A 22,000-nucleotide genomic window follows, 5' to 3' on the forward strand; every position below is an offset into this window, starting at 1 on the left:
AGCATTCTTTTTATCTGTCTACCTATCAGTATGGTGAAGTGGCAGGCTGTCTACTATCAATTTTCTTCCACTTAAGTACTCTAAATGCGGTACTTACTTCACGTGTGTATGATTCCAGGTACACACAGCCTGCATGGACCTTTACCCTCGTAAGTGTCCCCTAGGTCAATGCAAAGTCTCCATCATCCCCCCAACGGCCCTGAACAGCATTGACTCAGATGGTAGGCAACACACACATGCACAACTTTAACGTCCCCTTGTATGTAGAGGTTCATTTTTCATGGTGAATTGTAAGATTAATCACTCATGCTCTGCCTGCACACCATGCTGACAGCTTTATGTTTTAGCTTCACCCATCTCTCTAGAATGAAAGTAAATAAAGCGATTGCCATGTAATTATTTTCTCAGGCAACTTTTTGAGTCAACTCTGCAAGCACGTGATACCGTATAACCAAACTTTAACACACTTCTATGTCCGTTGTTAGGCGCACTTTGAGAAAAATCCTCTAAAATACGTGATGTATTTTCAAAATAACTTTGAATGTTATCACCTGTGACCCTTAAAATTATACGGAAAGCAAGTTCATTTGCCTAGCACGAGCATGACCAAAAATGAGCAGTTATGTCTGCCTTTTTTTGATGTCACATTTAGAAAACCATCTTGTAAGAACCAAATAGGGCACGGGAGCATACTAAGCAACATAACTTCATCTCCATTGATAAAGTTTCATCCAATCATCTCCCAGAAGTCAGCAGCATTATCAAAATTCAGCTTATTTGTTGGTTTAGACTCGCAAATGTATTATGTCTTCCTCCTTGCAAAGCCAAAGTCATGCCAGCATATATATAATCACAGTCATATTCCTGAGGATGCAACACATTGCCAAAATTGCAGTTTAGCTTGTTGTCTCCCATTAATTGCAACCTGTCCATTTCACCATACTGATCTTGGAGAATGACAGCAGCATACAGTATAAACGCAATTAATCTTGTGAGCGGCTGATGCTATTGCTCATACAATAATACACGATGCAAAATGTGTGTGTGTGGTCAGTCTAAACTTGTTTGTGTGTGTGTGCTTGCATTTTGCTAACCAGAGCTCATGTTAAACAAAGCCCTTCTCAGAGGGAATCACCACCTGACACAGACATAGACACGCAAACACACACACACACGCACCATCACCTACACACAATCACTACAGTGAATGTGTCAAAAGCCTAGCATCAGCGAATTTCTTGATGGCGACAGAGATAGGGGATGATTGGGAAATCCTATTGAACGGAAGAAGGATAAGTGGAAAGCTAAAAGGGGGTGAGTCACTTTGAATCCCTTCTCTCTCACTTCACATTTTCGCATGCCAGGGTCTCCGTGTGCCCCAATGCACGAGGGGGGGCTGTTCATAATTGGCTGGCGGGAGGGACGGCAGCACGTGCTGGAGCATCGTGACTACCCCATCCCTCCCTTGCTCCCTCTCCTCTCAGCCCCACCTCCATCCATCAATCCTTGAGAGAAAGAGACTGAAGAGATGGCAAAACACCATGAGTGGAATGCTTATTATAGAAGTCTAAAAATTAAGGATGGGTTGTTTCGGTATGCTCTACAATGGACTAAGTAATGGTTTAGTTGTTTTGTAATTTTACACATAGACATTCAAACATGATATGTATGTGTGTGTATATATATATATATATATATATATATATATATATATATATATATATATATATATATATATATATGTATATATATATATATATATATGTATATGTGATGTGTGTGTGTGTGTGTGTGTGTGAAGTGAAATACAATTTACAAGATATTTATGCTTTGTGCTCTGTTTGCTTTTTTTTTTAATTTTAATTCTCTTCTTCAATTTCCAATCAGGCTTTTGGAAGGCCACCTGTCCCCCTTCCTGTGCCAGTCCTCTTTTGGTCTTCGTCAATTCCAAAAGCGGTGACAACCAAGGAGTCAAGTTCCTACGACGCTTTAAACAGCTGCTCAACCCAGCACAAGTTTTCGACCTCGTCAATGGCGGCCCACATCTTGGGTGAGCATGACAAACTGAAAGACGGGTTCATTACATGTACTTGCATAATGCGATGGAATCTCATAATAAAAGTGTTTCTCAAATCTAAGGTTTTTCTAAAGGTTTAATTTTCAATGAAGCTCTGTTATTGTTAAATATTTCCTTATGCAAGTGTGCAGTACCTAATGCAGTGTCTCAATAACATTTTTATTGAATTATGTAGACACATAGAATATATATATATATATATATATATATATATATATATATATATATATATATATATATATATATATATATATATATATATATATATATTGTATACAACTACCAATTAATAAAATGTTTCAAATAATAATGCACATACTCAATGTTTCTTTCAGTCTCCGCCTATTTCAGAAGTTTGACAACTTCCGAATCCTAGTGTGTGGTGGTGACGGCAGTGTGGGCTGGGTGCTATCGGAGATTGACAAACTCAACCTACACAAGCAGGTAATGAAATGATTGTCATCCAGTTCAAAGAACATATGCACCTCAAATTTTCCGGCAAGAAAATATTAAGGGTATATCAGAAATTAATTAATTATTTAAGAAAATTAAAGCAGTTTCTAAACAAACTAGCATCATCTGCAGAGCCATGTAAGCAGCCTTTTAGATGGCGTTAATTAGTTTCTGTCTTGCTATAAAATATGAGATTTTTTTTCACCTCGCTTTTACTTGACCTAATTTATATTCTGTAGAATATATGAAAAATGTGCACATAACAGCTTTACTCTCATTACTGTAGCTCTGTGAAAATTAACAATGTAAGCAAATCCATCAAAGTTAGACCCTTTTTTTCCATGGCCTAAATTATCAAGATATAGTAAAATTTTATCATTATAAAAACTATTTAAATAATACATTGAACCCATTACAGTGAACCCCGCATATTCCGCAACTGCGGTTTCACCCATTAGCGAATTTTTTTTTTTTTCCAACAACTGATCAAAGTATGCTTAAGGTTTTAAAAAGTCCCAAATTTTCCATCACATCTCATATTATAAAATTCAGTATAAAAATGCTATTTTTGTGCTAAAATGGACCATTGTTATCATACCATAAGGCAGAGTGGAGTCTCAATAAAAAAAAACTTCTATTTCCATGTATAGAATGCATCAGGTTATAAGGCGCATCAAGTTATAAGGAACATTACTATACATAAGAGGAAACTAACAGTACAGCAGATAAGTCAAATATTTTTATGAAAATAGACAGGTGTACGCTACCATATTCTTCAACGTAAATTCAGTAGAAAGATGACGAACTGAAAAACCGACATCCATATATAAGGTGAACCTGATATCAGGTGCATTCTCGATTTTTGAGAAATTTAAAGGATTTTGAGTGTGCCTTATAGCCTGACAAACACGATGTTATATAATATTTGCTTTGACTTGTGGCATCTTAAGACAATTTGTAAAATTTTGGGGTGGGTTTCCATTCCACAATGATTGTTGTGGCAGCAATTAGACAGTTTTATTACCCAGTTAAGGCCCTCAACAAATTTGGCACAGCTGTTGCACAAAATGTTTTTATGTGACTCCATTTCAACGCTCTTGCAATGCCTTCCAGTGCCAGCTGGGAGTGCTGCCGCTGGGCACGGGCAACGACCTGGCGCGCGTGCTGGGCTGGGGCCCGTCATGCGACGATGACACGCAGCTACCGCAAACCCTGGAGAAGCTGGAGCGTGCTAGCACTAAGATGCTGGACCGCTGGAGCATCATGACCTATGAGATCAAGATTCCTCCCAAGCACAGCTGCTCCGCCACGCCCGACAGTGGAGACGGCTGCCAGGTAGTGTATGCCTTAGACACCAACATACATGTAGCTTCATTAGATTATGATACACAAATGAAATATGGTAAATGATCATGTACCTGCACTCCAGTTTCACATTTCAGCTTACGAAGATTCCGTGGCAGCTCATCTCACGAAGATCCTCAACTCAGAGCAACACTCTGTGGTCATCTCCTCCGCCAAGTAAGTGACTCACTAAGATGCATTGATCAGGCTTGTGTAACTGGATGCAAATTGGCAATAAAATGTGATTATTTGTATCTATTTGTACTATACTGCTGTAAAAACCTAAACAGCTATCCATTTGCTGTACTTTTAAACATACTGTACCTTTTCAAGTACAAAGCAATCCATGTATGTGTAAGGCGGCTATTCGTGTTTTGCAGACAAAAGTCAAAATACTTAGTTGTACAGCTTCAAATCTATCGTTAGTAATCATCAGATAAGGCAATCAAAATCAATTGCTTGGATTGTTTTTTGTTTTTTCTCCCTTTGGTTCATGTTTGCTTCTTTTTGCTAGGCAAAAGAGTTGAGTTATACGTGTAGTTTAGGGCAAAGAAAAAATATAGCACCCAATAAAAGTAGCACACTACTTTATTAATATCTGTGAGGTAGAACATGGGTATTTCTTGTCTATATTTGGGGTAGGATAGCCCCTGAGGCGCATGGTAATTTTTTAAACTTTTTCACTATTTTTGATACAGACGCTTTTTTTTTCAGGATCCTGTGTGAAACAGTTAAGGATTTTGTCGCCAAAGTAGGGAAAGCCTATGAAAAAAGCACAGAGAATTCCGAGGAATGTGACTCCATGTCTCTCAAGGTACGTCAAGGCAAAAGCCCTCAGAGTCACAGCATTAGGTACACCTACATTGATTGCATTCTGCTTGCCTGTCAATTCCTGACAGTGTGCCGTCCTGAATGAGAAACTGGAGTCTCTCCTGCAAACGCTCAACACGGAGTGCCAGGCCTTGCCTACGCTGCCCCTTGCCACACCTCCTATCGTGGAGGAAGAACAGGAGGGAGAGGAGGTGGTGGCTGGTGAAGAGGAGAAACCGGAAGTGGACCCCGCCAGCGAGGAGAGCCTGGTGGCGTTGAAGGAGAAGCTTGAAGAAGAGGAGACGGAAAAAGGGGGCAGCGATGGCGCTTTCCCGCAGGCGCTTTTCAAAAGTCGGGAGCAGCTGATGTTGAGAGCCAACAGTCTGAAGAAAGCCTTGCGGCAGATCATAGAGCAAGCCGAAAGAGGTAACTTTTGAGCAATTTCACTGACATAAAAATCAAGTTAACCTAAACTGTGACTAAAGTCAAATTAAACAAATTGTTTGTTAAAGACGCACATCAGAAACATAATTTTCAGATGCACGGTCAGTAATACTGTCACTTAATGGTCTTTTATGCACATTGTTTTTGGAATATGCACCACTGAGAATAGCACGACATCTCAGCAATTATTAGGCAGGGTACATCCTGAAATGGTTGCCAGCCAATCGCAGGGCACGCAAAGACAAACAATCAGTCACACTCACAAAAACAAATGTTAAATTCTAAATTCATAATTTAGAGTGTGCAATATATCTACCATACATGTTTTGGGAAATGTGGGAAGAAATCAAAGTGGGAAGAAACCCACACAAGCACAGGTAGAACAGACAAACTCCACATGGGAATACCAGAACCAACAGAGTCTATGCAATGTGATGTCACCATGAAGAGGGGAGCGGAGCCAAACAGGAGAATGGCACAAAGTAGCAACGAAAAGATTCTCGAAAACACCCTTTTTTAATATCAAGAATAGATAGTGCTTCTTATAATTCAGCGCACCCTATTTATAGTGTAAATTACGGCTTTTCAGTTCACCATTTCAATTCAAATTTCACCCTATTCACAGTATATTTTATTTGCCATAAAAGGTTTCACAAAGATTATGTTTCATAATCTAGTGCACCGATTGCAAGAAAAAAAAACATTCATTGATATATTGCTAATAATTTGGTGCGCCTCAGGGTTTGAAAAATCTTATTATAAATGCATGTTTATCTTATTTTATTGTACTCATTTATGATAATTAAAAAATATTATTATACTGTTTTGATTATTATATTTTAGTTGTTGATTGTTGTTTTTAAATACCATTTCTTGTAGTGCGTACATATGTGCCTTTTGTATGTTCAGTGGTAGACGAGCAGAACGCCAACATGGACGTGTCAGAGCCAACGTCCCCGCTTGAGTTCCGCAAGGACAGTGAGGATGAGAACCGGGACAGCGAGAAAGATGAAGACACCAAGGAGCTAGAGGCCCTAGCGCGTACGTTTTGTGTGTATGCTTCACCATGGAAAAAAAAAGTTGTTTTTAAAGATGTTTGCAAGATGTTCCTCACAATAACAACATAAAACATGATGTGGGATTCAGGAGGGAATAACACAGCACTTGCTTTTCCCCATTGTGCTGACGCAGGTTGCGTTTCCTGTCATATATACCAAACACATAAAGTTTTAAGCCTCAACCCCATCTGTATTTGCCACCATGTCAATATCTGTGTGCAACATTCTTTACATATTACACTCCCAGTTCTCATTATACATATTAAAGGAATAAACTCTAAAGACAAAATTAGACATCAAGGAGAATATTCATCAAACACTGAGCATGAATTACATATAGGTGTTATTAATATAATTCTGTGTGTGCACATTCACACCAGTGTGTGGCCTGCAGGATGCAGAAGTTCTTCCTGTTTATAAGGCAGCCGCTTCCTTCCTTCCTTCCACTCATTTTGCAGCCAGTCAAATTCAAGAACGTGAGTGATATAAGGAAAACTTTTGTCTCAGAGTTTCTTCCTAATAGACATACAATACAAGTAAATAGAACTAGTCTAATCCAGGGGTGAAAATTCAGCATCAAAATAAGATCTAATGACTCTGATGGCCGAATCCGACCCACCATATCGTTTTATGTGGCCGTTCGAAAGCAAATCATGTCAGTTTCCATGATCCCCTGCTAAATTCATTTCCAAAATACTAACTTGTATAGTAAATAATGAAGTTGAGATTTTCCAATATGTTTTGGTTAGTTTTGTTACAACAACTTATCAACAATACAACAATAAATACAACAATAAATCAACAAACTCTTATCCCTTAGTTCTGATTTTAAAATGTCTAAAGTCATCAGTTTGTTTAAACCAAGTCAATTTTAAAATCAGACTTGGTTTCCCCATCTTATCGGCCCACTGAGGGAAGTTGTAGCTACAAAATAGCCCGTGACACAAATGATTTTAACACCCCTTGTTTAGAGGGAAAAATTTGGGAGGGGAGAAAATTGTATTTAAAAAAAATCCAAATCCTAATTTTGCTAAACACCTTAAAATGTGTTTATTAGAACAACTTTTCTCAGCAACAAATGCTTCTGTTGGTCAAAAATGTTTCTAGTTTAGATAAGGATCGACACAAGGGTGTCAAATTTACGACCTGCAGGCCGATTCTGGCCAGCAAACAGGTTTGTCCCGGCCTGCGATGTGATTTTGTAAAGTATAAAATTGAGCTGAATTTTCTCATAAATAAAAATTTGAAATGTTTTATAATTAATAGTAATTTTAATGTTTATGATTAAATTTGACCTTTTGTTTGTACTATTTTGGACAGTATTAAAAAAAGAATATGAAATTTAAAGCTGTTGTTTTAAAGTTATATGAATATATACCATGATTTTATTGGTCTGGGCCACTTGAGAATACATTTTCCTCCATGCAGCCCGCATTATAGGAAACCAAACCTCGAGGACTGGAGTCGACACCTATGCTTTAGAGCATGGGTCGGCAATCTTTAACATTTAAAGAGCCATTTTGACCCGGTTTCCACGGATAAGACAACACTTGGAGCTGAAAACATTTTATTATATCTAAAATGTAGATGCTTATTGGGTGGAAGCAGACAGAATCAGTTGGGTGTTAACATTCAGAGGAGTTGCTTACAGCAGCTTTTGTTAACCAAGATCGTACCACATTATTTTCATTAAAAGAAGCAAGCAGACCGAACCAACGTCTGAATTCATCTGTGTTCACAAACAGAGGCATTAAGATTTTTATTCAGTGTTAAGAATTATTCAAGCGCTCCAGTTTGGATTGTTCATCTGCTCGCGTTATCATATTTTGAAAAATCTGCTTTTAATGTGGAAGGTCGTGCTGTATTTCCAGTCTACGTTCTCCATTTATTTAGCGTTTAGCGGTGCTCGTTTGAGCCATCTTGGTTTCAATATACTGACCCAACGTTTGAGTCCATCCGTTCACACGCAGGGCCATTACGATGACATTATTTTGTGTCTTACCCCACAGCGGCAGGTCGCTAACCTCCGCTCTAGAGGTAGTGGTTTGACTAACATTATAGTAACTTTCTTGGCAGTCACAGAAGTATGTAAAGAAATTGTTCTGTTTACATTGAAACATAAAACTGAACAGTGACCTTGTCTTTATTGAACATATGAGTATATAAGCACACAGCGGAGGATCATTTTAACCTTTATTGTTATGCAAAGATTTAAGTCCTAAAAATCTAAACAAAGATGTGTATGCGTGTGTGTGTATGTGTGTGTGGGTGTGTAGCGGTGAAGAGTGTGTGTTCTCCCACAGAGAGAAGGGTGAGTCGCAGCACTCAGTCGTACAGTTCCTTCAGCATTACACCATTTACCACCAGCAAAGAGAACCTGCCCGTACTCAACACACGCATCATCTGTCCAGGTATGCACACACACACACACACACACACACACACATGCACATAAAGACCTATGCTTGAAATGTACACCAGCAGCAAATAACACACAACGAGACACTCATGAATACAAATATACATGCAAAAACATGCGCATGCTCTTATGAATTAAATGTTCTCAAGTTACCCTTATACTGTATGTTCTTATTCACAATAATTGGGATACTGCCAAACATTATTTGCAACACTTTTTTTCCATAAATCTTTACTAGTGTTTACATTATTAAATGATGAATTCTACAACATTCCCAGGAAATACAGTAATGTCCCACCATTGGTGAGCCATTTGAAAGACTGAAACCAAAGCACACAGTAGCACACGAAATAATACGCATACACAGAAGTGGCAAACATACTCACACTGTACTTACTACCTTGAGTTGATCTCATTAGCTTAATTGGCCATCAGTGACCTGCGTGTTCATATGTGTTTGTGTGCATGGGTTTAGGGCTGAGGGCTGGCCTGGCAGCCTCTATAGCAGGAAGTTCCATCATTAGCAAGATGCTGCTGGCCAACATCGACCCCTTTGGTGCCACCTCCTTCATTGACCCTGATCTGGACTCACTGTAAGAACTGAATCGCTTCAAAAGGTTTGTGTGCGTGTGGAAGTAATCGTATGCCTTTCTCCTCTCTCAGAGAGGGCTACATGGAGAAATGTGTGATGAACAACTACTTTGGCATCGGACTTGACGCTAAGATCTCTTTGGAGTTCAACAATAAGAGAGAGGAACATCCAGAAAAATGCAGGTGTGATAGGATTTTGTATTTTTCTTTTCTCATTTGCACAAGCTTGAATCGGGAATCACACGACCTTGTTTTGAGCCAAGGTCCAAAATGTGAGAAAATGTCATCTTTAAGGAAAAAACGTAAAAATAAATTTACTGTTATTTCACAGGAGTCGCACCAAGAACATGATGTGGTATGGCGTCTTGGGCACCAAGGAGCTCCTCCAAAGGACCTACAAGAATCTGGAGCAGAAGGTCCAATTGGAGGTGAGACAAGGAGGAGCCTTGAGTGAATATATGTCATTGGTTCTAAGATCTTAAAAATGATTGTCTTAACTAATGAATGAATTAACTCCAACCAGTGTGACGGCCAGTACATCCCTCTGCCCAGCCTCCAAGGAATCGCTGTATTAAACATTCCCAGCTACGCTGGTGGGACCAACTTCTGGGGCGGCACCAAGGAGGATGATGTGAGTCCACTTCAAATGAATGTTCCACTGCGAAGAGAAAAAAAGGAAAGAAAAATATGTTATGAAAGCTGTCAAGACCTGGCAGAACTCCAGGATCTCCTTCAATGTGGCCCTGATAGCCATGAAGACAGTAACAGTATATCCGTACTTGTCAAGTCCCGTAGAATTAAAGAGTATCTGTGTTCACACACACATGCACACAAATACCCAAAAGTGAGCCCCTATAGATATCAACCTTGGACGCACACACATTCTATAAGATTTGGTGTTATGTAACTGCTCTTGTGGAAAAAGGTGAAGGGGTGAGGAGATGTTAGCACAACAACAGTTAGCATAGCAATTTTCATTTGAAAATACATGGTAACATCTCGTTTGTAATTATCTACCTGCAGATTCTAACGTAACCAGACAACTTTCAAGTTTTATTGACTTTTTCCATTCATCCATTTTCTACCCGAAATGTCCTGGTACTGAGTTGACTTTTAGACGAGAAGCAGGTTACATTCCTAACTTGTTGCCAGCCTATCACATGGCATATACTGATACAACCTTTTCCACTGACGTTCACACCTTCAGACATTTAGGCGTGCTCAATTAATTTAAAATGCATACATTTGTAATCTTGGAGACAGCTTGAGTACATGAAAAAAAAAATAATGCAAGCACAGGAGAACTCACAAATAAAATGATAACGCATTATAAATAATGTAGAAGGTAAAAACATTGTTGTTTTGTGTCACGTTTAAGGCACTCAGAATGTAAATGCTCCCCGAGATCATTGCGTTCTGGCTCTATCTAGTGGCCATGGCGTTCCTGTACATGAACGTTTCTCAACGAGCTCCAGCACAAGAAATACATATATGCCACTGTTATGAACATACACAAACATATACAGTATATATGCTTAGATTTGATTGACAGAAAATCGAGCGAAACCTAGTTATTTTGGGCTTCGGGTGAAAAAAAAACGTGTGTATTCTTATTTCCACGTATTTTGGACCCAGTGTAATTGATGATGAATCTCTCATACTGTGCAGATTTTCTGTGCTCCGTCATTTGATGATAAAATCCTGGAAGTGGTGGCTGTGTTTGGGAGCATGCAGATGGCTGTTTCTAGAGTCATTAAGCTACAACATCATCGCATAGCGCAGGTGAGATCACGCAAATCCATTGTAACACTCTGTTTACAGAAAGAAAATGCTCTCCTAGAAATATGAGGGAAAAATACAATATTTGTGGTGGCCAGAATGTGGTCACCAGAATCCACCCTCTGCTGTAGCACAAAACTACTCAACTTTGATTCGACCAAGCACCCAATCCAAAAGATGCTACAAACTGTGTAGATACTGAAATATTGATAATCTCATCTCACTTAAACATACATGTATTCCAATTGTATGAATTGCAATTGGTGATTACCTATGTTACCGTAAATCCCCAAATATAAGACACCTGTGTATAAGACACACCCTTATTTTGGGGGTCAAATTCTGGTATTTTCTATGTTATCATCAATAAGATGTTCTAACACTTTGGCAACAATGTAAAAACTAGAGGAAAATAGAATAAATCTCATCCTGTGTAATTTCTTCATATTTTCTTGTGTTCATATCCGTAAGTTATGTACAGTATTTGCTGCGCGTTAAGTGTGTTTTAGATTTCACATATTATGAGTGTTCATTGTGCGCGCAAAGCAATTGTTTTTCCTTTTGACTCGCGACGCAGCTTGAGGTAATTTACCATAAATACCCAAAGTTGCGCACCATCTGTGTTCCACCAACTTTATGATTTTCTGTATATGCCAAAAGACTGCAATTACCTTTCAGTGTTTGCTCACCACCACACTCCTAATTGAATCAGCTGGAGACAACTTCTGCTAACATAAGCTGCTTTTAGCCACAAGAGGCACTTGATGCTAACAAACAACTGATGCCCCCCTCTAGCTCGTCCCATTACGGTAATTATTTGAAGTAATAAGACGGACCATATAAAAATGCACATTTGTGCGCCAAAACTCGCCTTATAGTCCCAGTGGATCCCCGCTATACAAAATTAATTTGTTCTAGGGTTGGGATCGTAAGGCAAAATCGTCGTATGATGGGCAATAGAAACCTATGATAATTACCGTAATTTCCGGACTATAGAGTGCACCTGATTATAAGCCGCAACCCACTACATTTTAGAGGAAAACCGATTTTGTACATACACAAGCCGCACCTGCATACAAGCCGCATGTGCCCACATTAAAACATGTAAAAATATTTACAAAGAAAGACGGTACACAGAGAGAGTTTTCAAAGTTTTAATAATATAACTTAACATTAATAATATAACTTTCTTCCCAAACGGTGCCTGTGGCAGGGCAGTAAAACGGTAGCAACATGGTAGCAACACGCTAGCAACATGGTAGCAACACGCTAGCGGCATGGTAGCGACACGCTAGTAACACAATATAACAGGTCTGGTAAAGCAGGTCTGGTCAAAGAACATACTGGTAAAAATCACGGCAAGCCGTCTTCATCTTCCTCCTTTGAACTGAAGCCTGTGACAGGGCAGTAAAACGGTAGCAACATGATAGCAACACGCTAGCAACATGGTAGCAACACGCTAGCAGCATGGTAGCAACACGCTAGTAACACAGTATAACAGGTCTGGTAAAACAGGCCTGGTAAAAGAACATACTGGTAAAAATCACGGTAAGCCGTCTTCATCTTCCTCCTTTGAACTGAAGCCATCAAAGTCATCTTCCTCAGTGTCGGAATGAAACTGTTATATAGACGTCGTCACACACTCCCTGGTCATCCAATTCTCCCATTCAACACGGAGCGCCACTTTAAATGCACGATTCACACTAATGTCAAGCGGCTGCAAATACTTCGTTGTGCCCCCAGGAATCACAGCTGGAATTGAGTTTGTCCTGCGTCATATGCCTTTCTTTTTGCATTTTCCATGATGAGGGTATGTTCACGCTAATTTAATTTTTGCACAAGACAGGAAGTTGCAGTTTTCCTCGACACATATATTCCACTGGTCTTAATCTTACCTTTTCTACTCGAGCGCCCCTAGCGGCCGTTAGAAAAATTACATAAATTGGCCGCATCACTGAATAAGCCGCAGGGTTGAAAGTTTTGGAAAAAAGTAGCGGCTTATAGTCCGGAATTTACGGTAGCTAATACATGCAAAACCCCTGGTAAAAACATCTAAATTGTATATACATATTAAAAATTGGTAACAAAACAGTATAGTAAGTGCTACTTATACGTATATAATATACATGTATACAATTCAATAGTTTCATAAATAAAAAATATATAAAGATCTTATTTTACCATTGAGTGTGGTGACAAGTTTGTTATGGCCATATTCCCTAGTGAGGGTAGCCTAGACTAGCCTAGCCTTCTTTGTATTTTTCCGGCTTCGTTTCCATCCTAATCATCTTCTTACTTCTCCCTTTAACATCACTAGCAATCTTGGGACCCATGGCTAACCAATTCAAGTTTGAATTAAGCACTAAAATGCACAATAAATATGATATTGTAAGCACTCGCACTAGGATCAAGTCTTCCATAGCACGTCGGCACAAAAAGTTACAACGTCCTAGTAGGGCCGACCAGCATCTTAGTGACGCGTTGCAGCCAGGCAGTTTGATGCGACCAGTAAATAAGCAATTACCTAAAAACGTCTGTAGATGAAGGCAAAACAACAAAAACACAGACAACCCCTAAGGTCATGACAGTTGTTGACAGTTGTCGTAAAGCGGGAAAAATGCTGTAAAGAGAAGACAAAAAAATGTGACTTCTTTGCTGCACTAGTTTGTTTACCTTGATGTGCACTAATACATCATTTAACATGGTGTGCTTTAAAACCTTATTGTGCCGTATACATAGACACTTCCAAAAATAGACTTGTTTATTTTGATAGCTAAGATTCTGGTATGACTTAAAGTTAAAAAAATATACTAAGGAAAATTTGAAACACTGGGCTATGTATGTTGCTCAAAAGAGAATGTCTGTCCTAAAGTACGCTTTGTAAATCAGTGCCGAACAGTGAAAATCACCATCCTGGGCGACGAAGGCGTTCCCATCCAGGTTGACGGCGAGGCATGGATTCAGCCGCCAGGGGTCATTAAAATCCAGCACAAGAACAGAGCGCAGATGCTTACCAGAGACCGGGTAGGAATTTTCAGAGGAGATGGATGGCTGTCAAAACGTAGTTTTTTTTTTTTTTTTCTTCTTCTAACGGCATCCCCTCTCCCCCATTCAGGCCTTCGAGAACACGCTCAAGTCATGGGAGGACAAGCTGAAGTTTGACAAGCCTCCTCTTCGGCCTCACCTCTACCCGCAGCAGTCAGTAGATCTGGCCACAGAGGAGGAGGCCACCGCTGTGCAGCTGTGCGCACGTGCCGCAGAAGAGCTCATCACACGGTAGCAATGCATATCCGATACAAATGATCTCAAAATGTTTCCTTTAACTTCCTATAATGTTCCTTGTTTGACAGAATATGCGAGGCCGCAAAGACCAACGGGCTCTTGGAGCAAGAGCTGGCACATGCCGTGAATGCAGCATCGCATGCCATCAACAAAACACATCCCAAGTTTCCTGAGGTACAAACTGTCCTTGATGAAAACGTAAAAATAATATTACAAAAATCAAAAACATTTAAAATAAACTTTCGAATGTTTAAGTAAATATTAAAAGGTTGTTGTTTTTTTTAAAATTGATTTTATAGCATACATAATATTTAATCTTACAGTTTTGTCTCATGCTAATCCACTTGACGAATGATAAAAGTGTGTATGTTATGTTCATTACAGAGTCTGTCCAGGAACACAGCAATAGAGGTGGCCAGCACTGTCAAGGCTTTGTACAATGAGACTGAATCGCTTCTTGTGGGTCGAGTTTCTCTGGTATGTTGTTAAGCCTTACAACATGCCATCTAACACAGTCTGGGGGGGAGGTGCTTTCAATTTTTGGTTTTAAAGGGAGTATTTGTAATTTTGCGCATACGCCCCGTGAGTGGGAGCTTTAGGGGCATTACAGTAGATGTGGCAATTCACACTCCTCCTCTGGCTGTCCATAGCTATAACAGAAAGGCGACCTCTGGAGGAGTTCCACCCCCCCATGTCATATAATTGAATAACTAGACCTTCGATTATATTTAAAACATGCTGTTGGTTGTTAAGAACACATTTATTTGCAAGTTTTTGAAATTGATAATAATTTAATTAATTCTTTTTAAATGAAAAACGGTATAAATCTCACACACTGTGCGTTTAAATGATGTTTTATTTACTCATGTATTTATTTATGTACTTAATGAAAAAACAACAGCCGCAAATGGCCAAATACACTACACATAGATAACTGCAAACCATTTTATGTAATTTTTATGTGTACCGTTTTTCTCTGTGTACAAGTCGACCTTGCATCTAAGTCGAACCCCCCTCCTTTTTTACATCAATTTCAGTCAATTTTACAAAAATACAAGTATGTCTACCCCTGACTTTAGTGGTTACACATTACATGGTTGTCCATTTAAAACAAATGAAATACTGTATGTTATTAAAATAACAAAATTACGGTACTTTTAGACGCATTTCTTCATTATAATCTGTATTGGAGAGCATACTGTTGCTGTTATGGTTATGGGGGAGGAAGTCACAACAAGACAAGCGTGAGACAATGTGTGCCCACGCAAAGATGCAACTAACATTGGCCGAACAGGCATGTGTCTCAAACTTTATTTTCATTTCGCAACACACAACACGCATTGAATCGAGTGTGGGGAGCATATGGGCGAACTCTATGTAACCCCCCATCCCTGCTCGCCCATTCCCCACAATGCAATGCTCGTTTTCTTAAAGGGCCAGGCCCAGCCTTTGTTGTTTCACTCATTTCCTCATGCATCCGCTCACACCCTCCTTCACTTGTGCATCTCCGCCCAGCTGTCCCTCACAACCACAAGTGCATTGCTTGATAAGAGTTGTAGAGATGTTGCAAAATCGCCCTTATATAATGCCATGACGCCATTGATGTAGAATGATGAGCAATGATTTAGTTTTACGCAAAAGTAGCAAAAACAAAGCAAAAGAATGAAGTCTGAAACGGTCTAAGCCTGTGAATACTCAGCGTAGTCACAGGCTTAGACTGCTTCAGACTCCACGTCAAGACTGAGTGCTGAAGTGTTATTGCAGAACATCGGGTAGGTGCTCCTTTAAAGTGTCGTTCTTTTGAAGAAGAAAAAAATGTGAAACTGCAAAAAAGTGAAGCCCGAAGTGGCAAATAAAGACTGAACATTTAGAAAATCTTGAGCCACCACCTGGCTTTAATTTTAATGCCTTCGTCAACATACTGAACCAGTCAATAGGGAGTTACTGCAGGATTAAATACTAAACATAAATACACCAAAAATAGTAACGGTATTTCAACAAGCAATAATCTATTAAATGTTGATGAAGCTCTGGGTAAAAATGCCGAAAGAGGAATCAGTTGAAGTCACATGCAGTATATTGTTTGTCCAGCCTCCAGAAGCTACAGAAATTAGGTTTCCAATTTTGCATACAGATTTGCCTTGGGGGCCATCTTTGCTTTACTGTAATAAGTAGACAAAGTAATAACAATCCATCTACTTCCCATAGCAATTGGACCCACCAGAGGAAGAACAGCTTTCCGGTGCCTTGCAAAGCGTGGAATTGGAACTGGGCAAAGTTGGGGAGATATCGTGGCTCTACCACATTCTGCAGCCCAATGATGAAGAGGTGGGCATCACGTATAAACCTCAAATGAATGTGCGGTAAAGTGTTACAAGAGTTTCTCAAGACAAGTGTTCACAGAATTTGCTGCCAAGGATTTAGTAGATGGCTCCATGTTGTGGGAGAGCGGAGTAGCTCAATGAAAGGCTATAGGTTGACTGTGCTTGTGTACCAGGACCACTCTCTGGGTTACGGCAAGAGGAACAGTCGCGGCGGTGTCTTTCGCATAGTACCCAAGTTCAAGAAGGAAAAGGTGACCAAAAAGACCAGCCCACAGTCAGGTAAGGCGCCACTTTTTGCCAGCCATCCACTAGTCAAGAGTGGAATACAATCAAAATTCGAATGATTCCTGTGTGAACTTTTTTTTTTTTTATGTTATCCAAGGTGCAATAATATATTACTAATTAGTAGCAGTATTCGAACATATGGCCTAGTTATAAATGTGTGTCCCCCATTGTAGGACAGTGATCCCCAGTCCAATTGCTATGAATTGGTTCAAAAATGATCTTTTAAAAACTTTGTTCATGTCTTCATTTAGTTCCTATTAGTAGATCAACTATATCCAACTGATCAAGCCATATCATGATTATTTTAGTAACTTTATACACTGGTACCCTGACTTTTGAGCGCCCCACATTACACACGGTGTTGCTTGGTCAATTTTGTTTGTTGTATTGCAAAACAAAATTGAGTTTGTTGTATTGCAAAACAAAATTGAGTGAATGCCAAGCTTCAGATAACGCACGAGTGGACTGGAATAAAAGGAGAGCCGCAATCGCTGAAGCACTTTCAGTTGTTGAATGAACAGGACAAACAAGTACAAAATAAATTCGGCCCACCCGTCTTACCCCTGGATTCCACATACTGTGTTGCATCTCCGCTCGTGATTGACTTCTTCTTTGCTGATTGATTGGATGAAGCCAAAAGCGACTGCTTCTCCTCCCCTGTGCCATTGCCAACAGGACAAAAAGAGCAAATGCTTTCCTCCTGTTAATTGGCGCTGTAACACGTGTATAAATATATATTACTGTTTGAGTCACAATTCTATCAATTCACTTAAAAGTTTAAATGAATATTGTATGTACTCACCCTTTAGTAGTCCCCGCGAAAGCGCAGTATGACCTTTCAGCGACTGTGACGCGGCGCAGCTCAGCGGAGCGGCAACACAACGCAATATCTAGAATTCAGGGGTGACTTTAGCTCCTGATGTGACTTTTAAGAAAAGCTATCTCAAAGACACCTCATGGATACTACAATGTGACTTGATTCATTCCACTTTTTTAATATTTATTATATAATAAAGTACCGTGTGTTTTTAGTGGTAGTTTTGTTTACTTTAAGATTTTCTAAAATATATTGGAAGCATACTTTCAATGTCTTGAAAAGGAAAACTGAAAAGGAGGCCAACCAACTAATGAAATGAAGAGGTTTCCGTATTTTTGCCCACATGAATGATATACCTGTTTGCACCTTTTCCGGGGCTGTAAATGTACAAGTACTGGCCAGTGTGTTCCCCCGGTGTTAAGGTCAAGAATCAAGTGAATAAAAGGCACTCCCTATGTGTGTATTACCCCGAATCCCTAGAGGTCTAGTGATATCTGAGAAGTCCAAACTACTGAATTGAACTAATAATCGCACCATTGAATTTGGTTACTACAAGGCCCTTACCACTGACAAATCCAGTTCTTGGTCAACCACACTTCTAAGCACGTGAAGCCTTGACCAGTTACTGTTGGTGATATACAATGAAGTCAATCATTGCTCATAGTTGAGAAGAGTAGTGATAAATAGGCCTAAAGTCGCACACTAACATTAGCTTACCCTGTTGCTATTCTATCAAAGTCCACTTTTGGGGAGTATTTCCTGCCACCACAAACAAGTACTGTGCAAAATCTGCATACAAAGTCCAAACAGCAATGATGGAGGTAAGCTTTAAACCACAAACCATAGAACACGACAAACATGGTAACTTCTAATGTGACAAGCCGCACCTAACTCTTTTTAACTCATTTATAATGTTATGCAGAGCACTCTGAAAAACCATGATGCACGTCTGTAGTCTCTTTGGTTCTATGACAGGTGGTCTAATTGCAAAGATTTTGTTTAGGGGATCATTTTGTCCTTCTGTGGGTGTTATTTTCATCAGGAGGTGATAAGTTTCAAAACAAGACGCTGGTAAAGATTTTAGACAAACTAGATTTGCTACTTCTCGTGATGAATTATCTCAGCTGTATTTCCACCTCTACTATTCCTGCTCTCTGTTGAGCCAGACGGTTGCTTGCATGTTTGCCCCCCGGATCCACTTGGAAGCCCCTTTTTCTTGCCGGCAGCCGCCACTCTTGCTCCCCCTCTCTTACCTTTAATGCTTGTTCCCTTCCTTGTATTCCTTTATTTTTTCTTCAATGATATACCACAGTGTTTGTGTGTATGTGTGTGTGCATGTGCCCAAGAAAAGAGAGGGTTCACTGTATAACATGAACCAAGGCTCCTTTGTTTAAAACATTATCTATATATGATGATTTAGAAGTTATAGGTCACAATGAATTAGTTAGTCAAAAAAGTCCCATACTAAGAACGTTTTTTCTGTCATATTTACTGTTTTTCATCTTGTTATTTAACATTTTTAATTGTTAAAGAGCTCCACATAATGTAAAAATCATAAATAATAGCGTGCAAGGTAACTTAAGGGGACAAGGTGATCCATTTTACACCAATATGTTTAATTTGTATTTTTTAATCAAGAATATGATATTAGCTTGCATTTTCAATTGTATAAATTTGTTTTGGAAAAATTAACAGGTGATGTGGCCACAGCCGCTCCCACTTCCCATGATGTGTTGGAAGGAACCGGACAAGATGTGCCTAATCAAAATCATTGTACATACATTTTTAATGTCAGCAAACAGGGATCAACCTGCCTCAAAATTGTATGTGGGTATCTCTTCTTCTGTCCAAGTCAAGCCAATTCAATCAAAATATCGCAATTAGCCACTCCATGGTGGTGCACTAACGAGAGGAACGAGGACATGAGCAATTCCGCCATGTCGTGCTTAAACACCACCTTTTCTTTGTCAAGTTACCAGGATACGCAAACACTGCGGTGCAAGTGGCTTTTGTCAGCCTAATTCACAAATCATAGAGTAGATTTTGATTCATAAGCATCAGCTTTGCTTACTTTTTCTCCCAACAGCAATAATGGCAAAATAATGCGTCTACACTTACTGGTAAAGTCGGCCCTATTATTTTCCCAAATCCTTCCTATTGTTTATTATGATTATTACAATTAATTATTAGTATAATTCTTAAAACGCTCTTTGCTTTTGTGCTGTGTAGTGTAATTGCACGTTTACTGCACCAAGTGGTGCTGTGCCGCTCTCGTTAAAGTCTATTCAAGGGTTAGGAACCTTTTAAATTGCTCCGAACATTTTTTTTTTCTTAGTCACATAAATGACTAAGATGATTTAGGAACAAATAAGCAGTTTTATACCTTTTTCTTTAGGTTAAAGTATTTTAGATACCGGTGATCAATTTGCATTATTTATTCATTTCAGCATTATATGGTTCAGTTGGTCAGATGTTTCTCGTTTGAATATAGATTGACATTTTTTTTTTTATTTCAGGCATTTTGAGTAAGCTGTAACCTGTATAAATTCCTGTTTAAAAAATACATTTGATGAAAGTTTATTTTTTGTTTTTTGTTTTTTTTATTGTTAAAAAGGATACAATTTTGGATGCACAATTTTCATAATGATCACATTTACAGTCACTGCAGTGAGGGGGCTTTGCAAATAATAATTGAGAAGCATTGCTCTACGTGGACAATATAATCTTAGCTAATGTTGCTTACGCCCCGATTTGGATGGTGTTGATAAGTGATTAGTTCTTCATCAATCAAGGACAAGGCATTGATTAGTAGGAGCCACTAGTTCAGGAAATTCCCATTTGGGTGAATGTGTCTGTGTGGTGTTTGGGGTGGCATTTTTTCATTTCAGCATTAGTTGTCCATATTTGGGAGGCACTCTGAGCCTCTTTTTGCTCTGCTTTGTACATTTGTGTGTGTGTGTATGCGTGCGTGTGTATGTGTGTGTATAGTGGAGAGATGGGGTACAGACGAGGTGGGCATCTGGCTGGAGCAACTGAGTCTGGGAGAGTACCGGGACACCTTCATCCGACACGACATCCGAGGCTCGGAGCTGCTACACTTGGAGAGGAGGGACCTGAAGGTACGCACACACACATATACAGCACGTTCTGTCCTCTGACCAACACTCTTCTGTCCTCCTGGTGTGTTTCTTTAATGGCTCCCTGTCACGCTGCATTGCATTGCTCTGCCTGGCTTTTCTCTGACTGTCGCTTGGTGGAAAAGACAATTCATAAGTAACACGAGAGTTTATAGCAAAAACCCTGGAATAGCAATTATTTAATATTTTATCAACCAGTCCTTTGTTATTCACTTGGAACTTAAATATTTGCTGCTTATGTACTGTACAAGGGCCAGTATATAGCAACTAAGGTAGTCATTTTTGCCGACATCTCATAAACTTTTGTGGGAGAGTGTTTCAATCACCTACAGATTTATGCTATTGGTGGCAGGTCCCTTTTTTCATGAATAGCAAGGTTGTTTGCTTCTTTGGAAAGTGTTGGTTGAATCGCTTTGGTTAGTCCAATGTAACTGTGAAAAATCTGCAAAGGCAACGTTGATTAACGCTTTGAAAAAATATGTACTTTGGATGACAGCATCTCATGCACATTTTTGGGGAGGTGATTGCGGCCTAATAAGGCTGTATTTTGGGCACCTTTAATAAAAATGTAGTATTTTTAAATGTATTGGTGTGTATGTGCAAGTGTTTGGGTGAGTGTTTTTTTTTCTTTTTTTATTCTCTTTATTGAAATTTATATCAGGAGGTACAAATGTTAAAGGAGGTATTTTTTTCCATGTTTAACTGGTGTTCTATATGTTGACTTTGGCCTAATGAAACATCAGAAGAAAAGTCTTGCCAAAAAAGGTTCAGTTAAAATAATGAATTGTCCATTAAGCAGAAACATCTTCTTGACATGAAACCTGATTTTTTTTTATTAATTCATGTTATTTGGGTTTGGGGTAAACTGATCTTGTGTGGCTGCAGTGTACAAGCCCCGGACTGGCAAATCGCCAAAAACGTTTACACTCACATTCACACTCTGGACAATTTAGAGATTTTATTTTACAAACGTGCACCTTTTTAGATGACAGGAAGCCAAAGTGCCTAAAGAAAACTCATGTACAGGAAAAATATGCAAAATCCACACAGGAAAGCCAGAGCCAAAATAAGAACAAAGAGCTCTGACTGTGAAACATACGTTGTAACCATAATAGCAGTGCTTTGGTTCTGATAGGTAAATGTGCTGTAAATTTCTCATTGAGGAATCAACTCTTTTCTC

General features: G+C 39.2%; 1 protein-coding gene and 1 long non-coding RNA gene across 5 annotated transcripts in view; one reads left to right on the plus strand and one right to left on the minus strand.

The window, feature by feature from the left end:
- The window catches only part of LOC148424063 (diacylglycerol kinase eta-like), a 65,207-nt gene that overhangs the window by 37,348 nt on the left and 5,859 nt on the right, over positions 1–22,000 (plus strand). For both annotated transcript variants that reach the window (XM_088415639.1, XM_088415641.1), the window contains 21 exons: positions 119–221; positions 1,888–2,050; positions 2,413–2,521; positions 3,644–3,865; positions 3,960–4,051; positions 4,589–4,688; positions 4,774–5,110; positions 6,038–6,169; positions 8,463–8,597; positions 9,081–9,198; positions 9,269–9,379; positions 9,528–9,624; positions 9,720–9,827; positions 10,865–10,978; positions 13,865–13,999; positions 14,091–14,251; positions 14,326–14,431; positions 14,642–14,734; positions 16,466–16,585; positions 16,755–16,860; positions 20,672–20,802. In XM_088415639.1, coding sequence (XP_088271765.1) covers positions 119–221; positions 1,888–2,050; positions 2,413–2,521; positions 3,644–3,865; positions 3,960–4,051; positions 4,589–4,688; positions 4,774–5,110; positions 6,038–6,169; positions 8,463–8,597; positions 9,081–9,198; positions 9,269–9,379; positions 9,528–9,624; positions 9,720–9,827; positions 10,865–10,978; positions 13,865–13,999; positions 14,091–14,251; positions 14,326–14,431; positions 14,642–14,734; positions 16,466–16,585; positions 16,755–16,860; positions 20,672–20,802 — 2,793 coding nt within the window. The remainder of the gene's footprint in view (positions 1–118; positions 222–1,887; positions 2,051–2,412; positions 2,522–3,643; positions 3,866–3,959; positions 4,052–4,588; positions 4,689–4,773; positions 5,111–6,037; positions 6,170–8,462; positions 8,598–9,080; positions 9,199–9,268; positions 9,380–9,527; positions 9,625–9,719; positions 9,828–10,864; positions 10,979–13,864; positions 14,000–14,090; positions 14,252–14,325; positions 14,432–14,641; positions 14,735–16,465; positions 16,586–16,754; positions 16,861–20,671; positions 20,803–22,000) is intronic.
- LOC148424064 (uncharacterized) lies at positions 7,793–12,817 on the minus strand. Of its 3 annotated transcripts, XR_015865705.1 has the most exons (4): positions 12,510–12,817; positions 9,717–9,854; positions 9,515–9,600; positions 7,793–8,589 (listed from the first exon to the last, which is right to left on the minus strand). It is a non-coding gene; the product is annotated as an uncharacterized LOC148424064 (long non-coding RNA). The 3 variants fall into 3 exon arrangements; XR_015865704.1 differs by having other exon boundaries at positions 7,793–9,600; XR_015865706.1 differs by having other exon boundaries at positions 7,793–9,600; positions 9,695–9,854.

Source organism: Hippichthys cyanospilos, chromosome 5 (genome assembly GCF_059441005.1).
Source record: "Hippichthys cyanospilos isolate Australia breed blue-spotted pipefish chromosome 5, RoL_Hcya_1.0, whole genome shotgun sequence".
Taxonomy (NCBI): domain Eukaryota; kingdom Metazoa; phylum Chordata; class Actinopteri; order Syngnathiformes; family Syngnathidae; genus Hippichthys; species Hippichthys cyanospilos.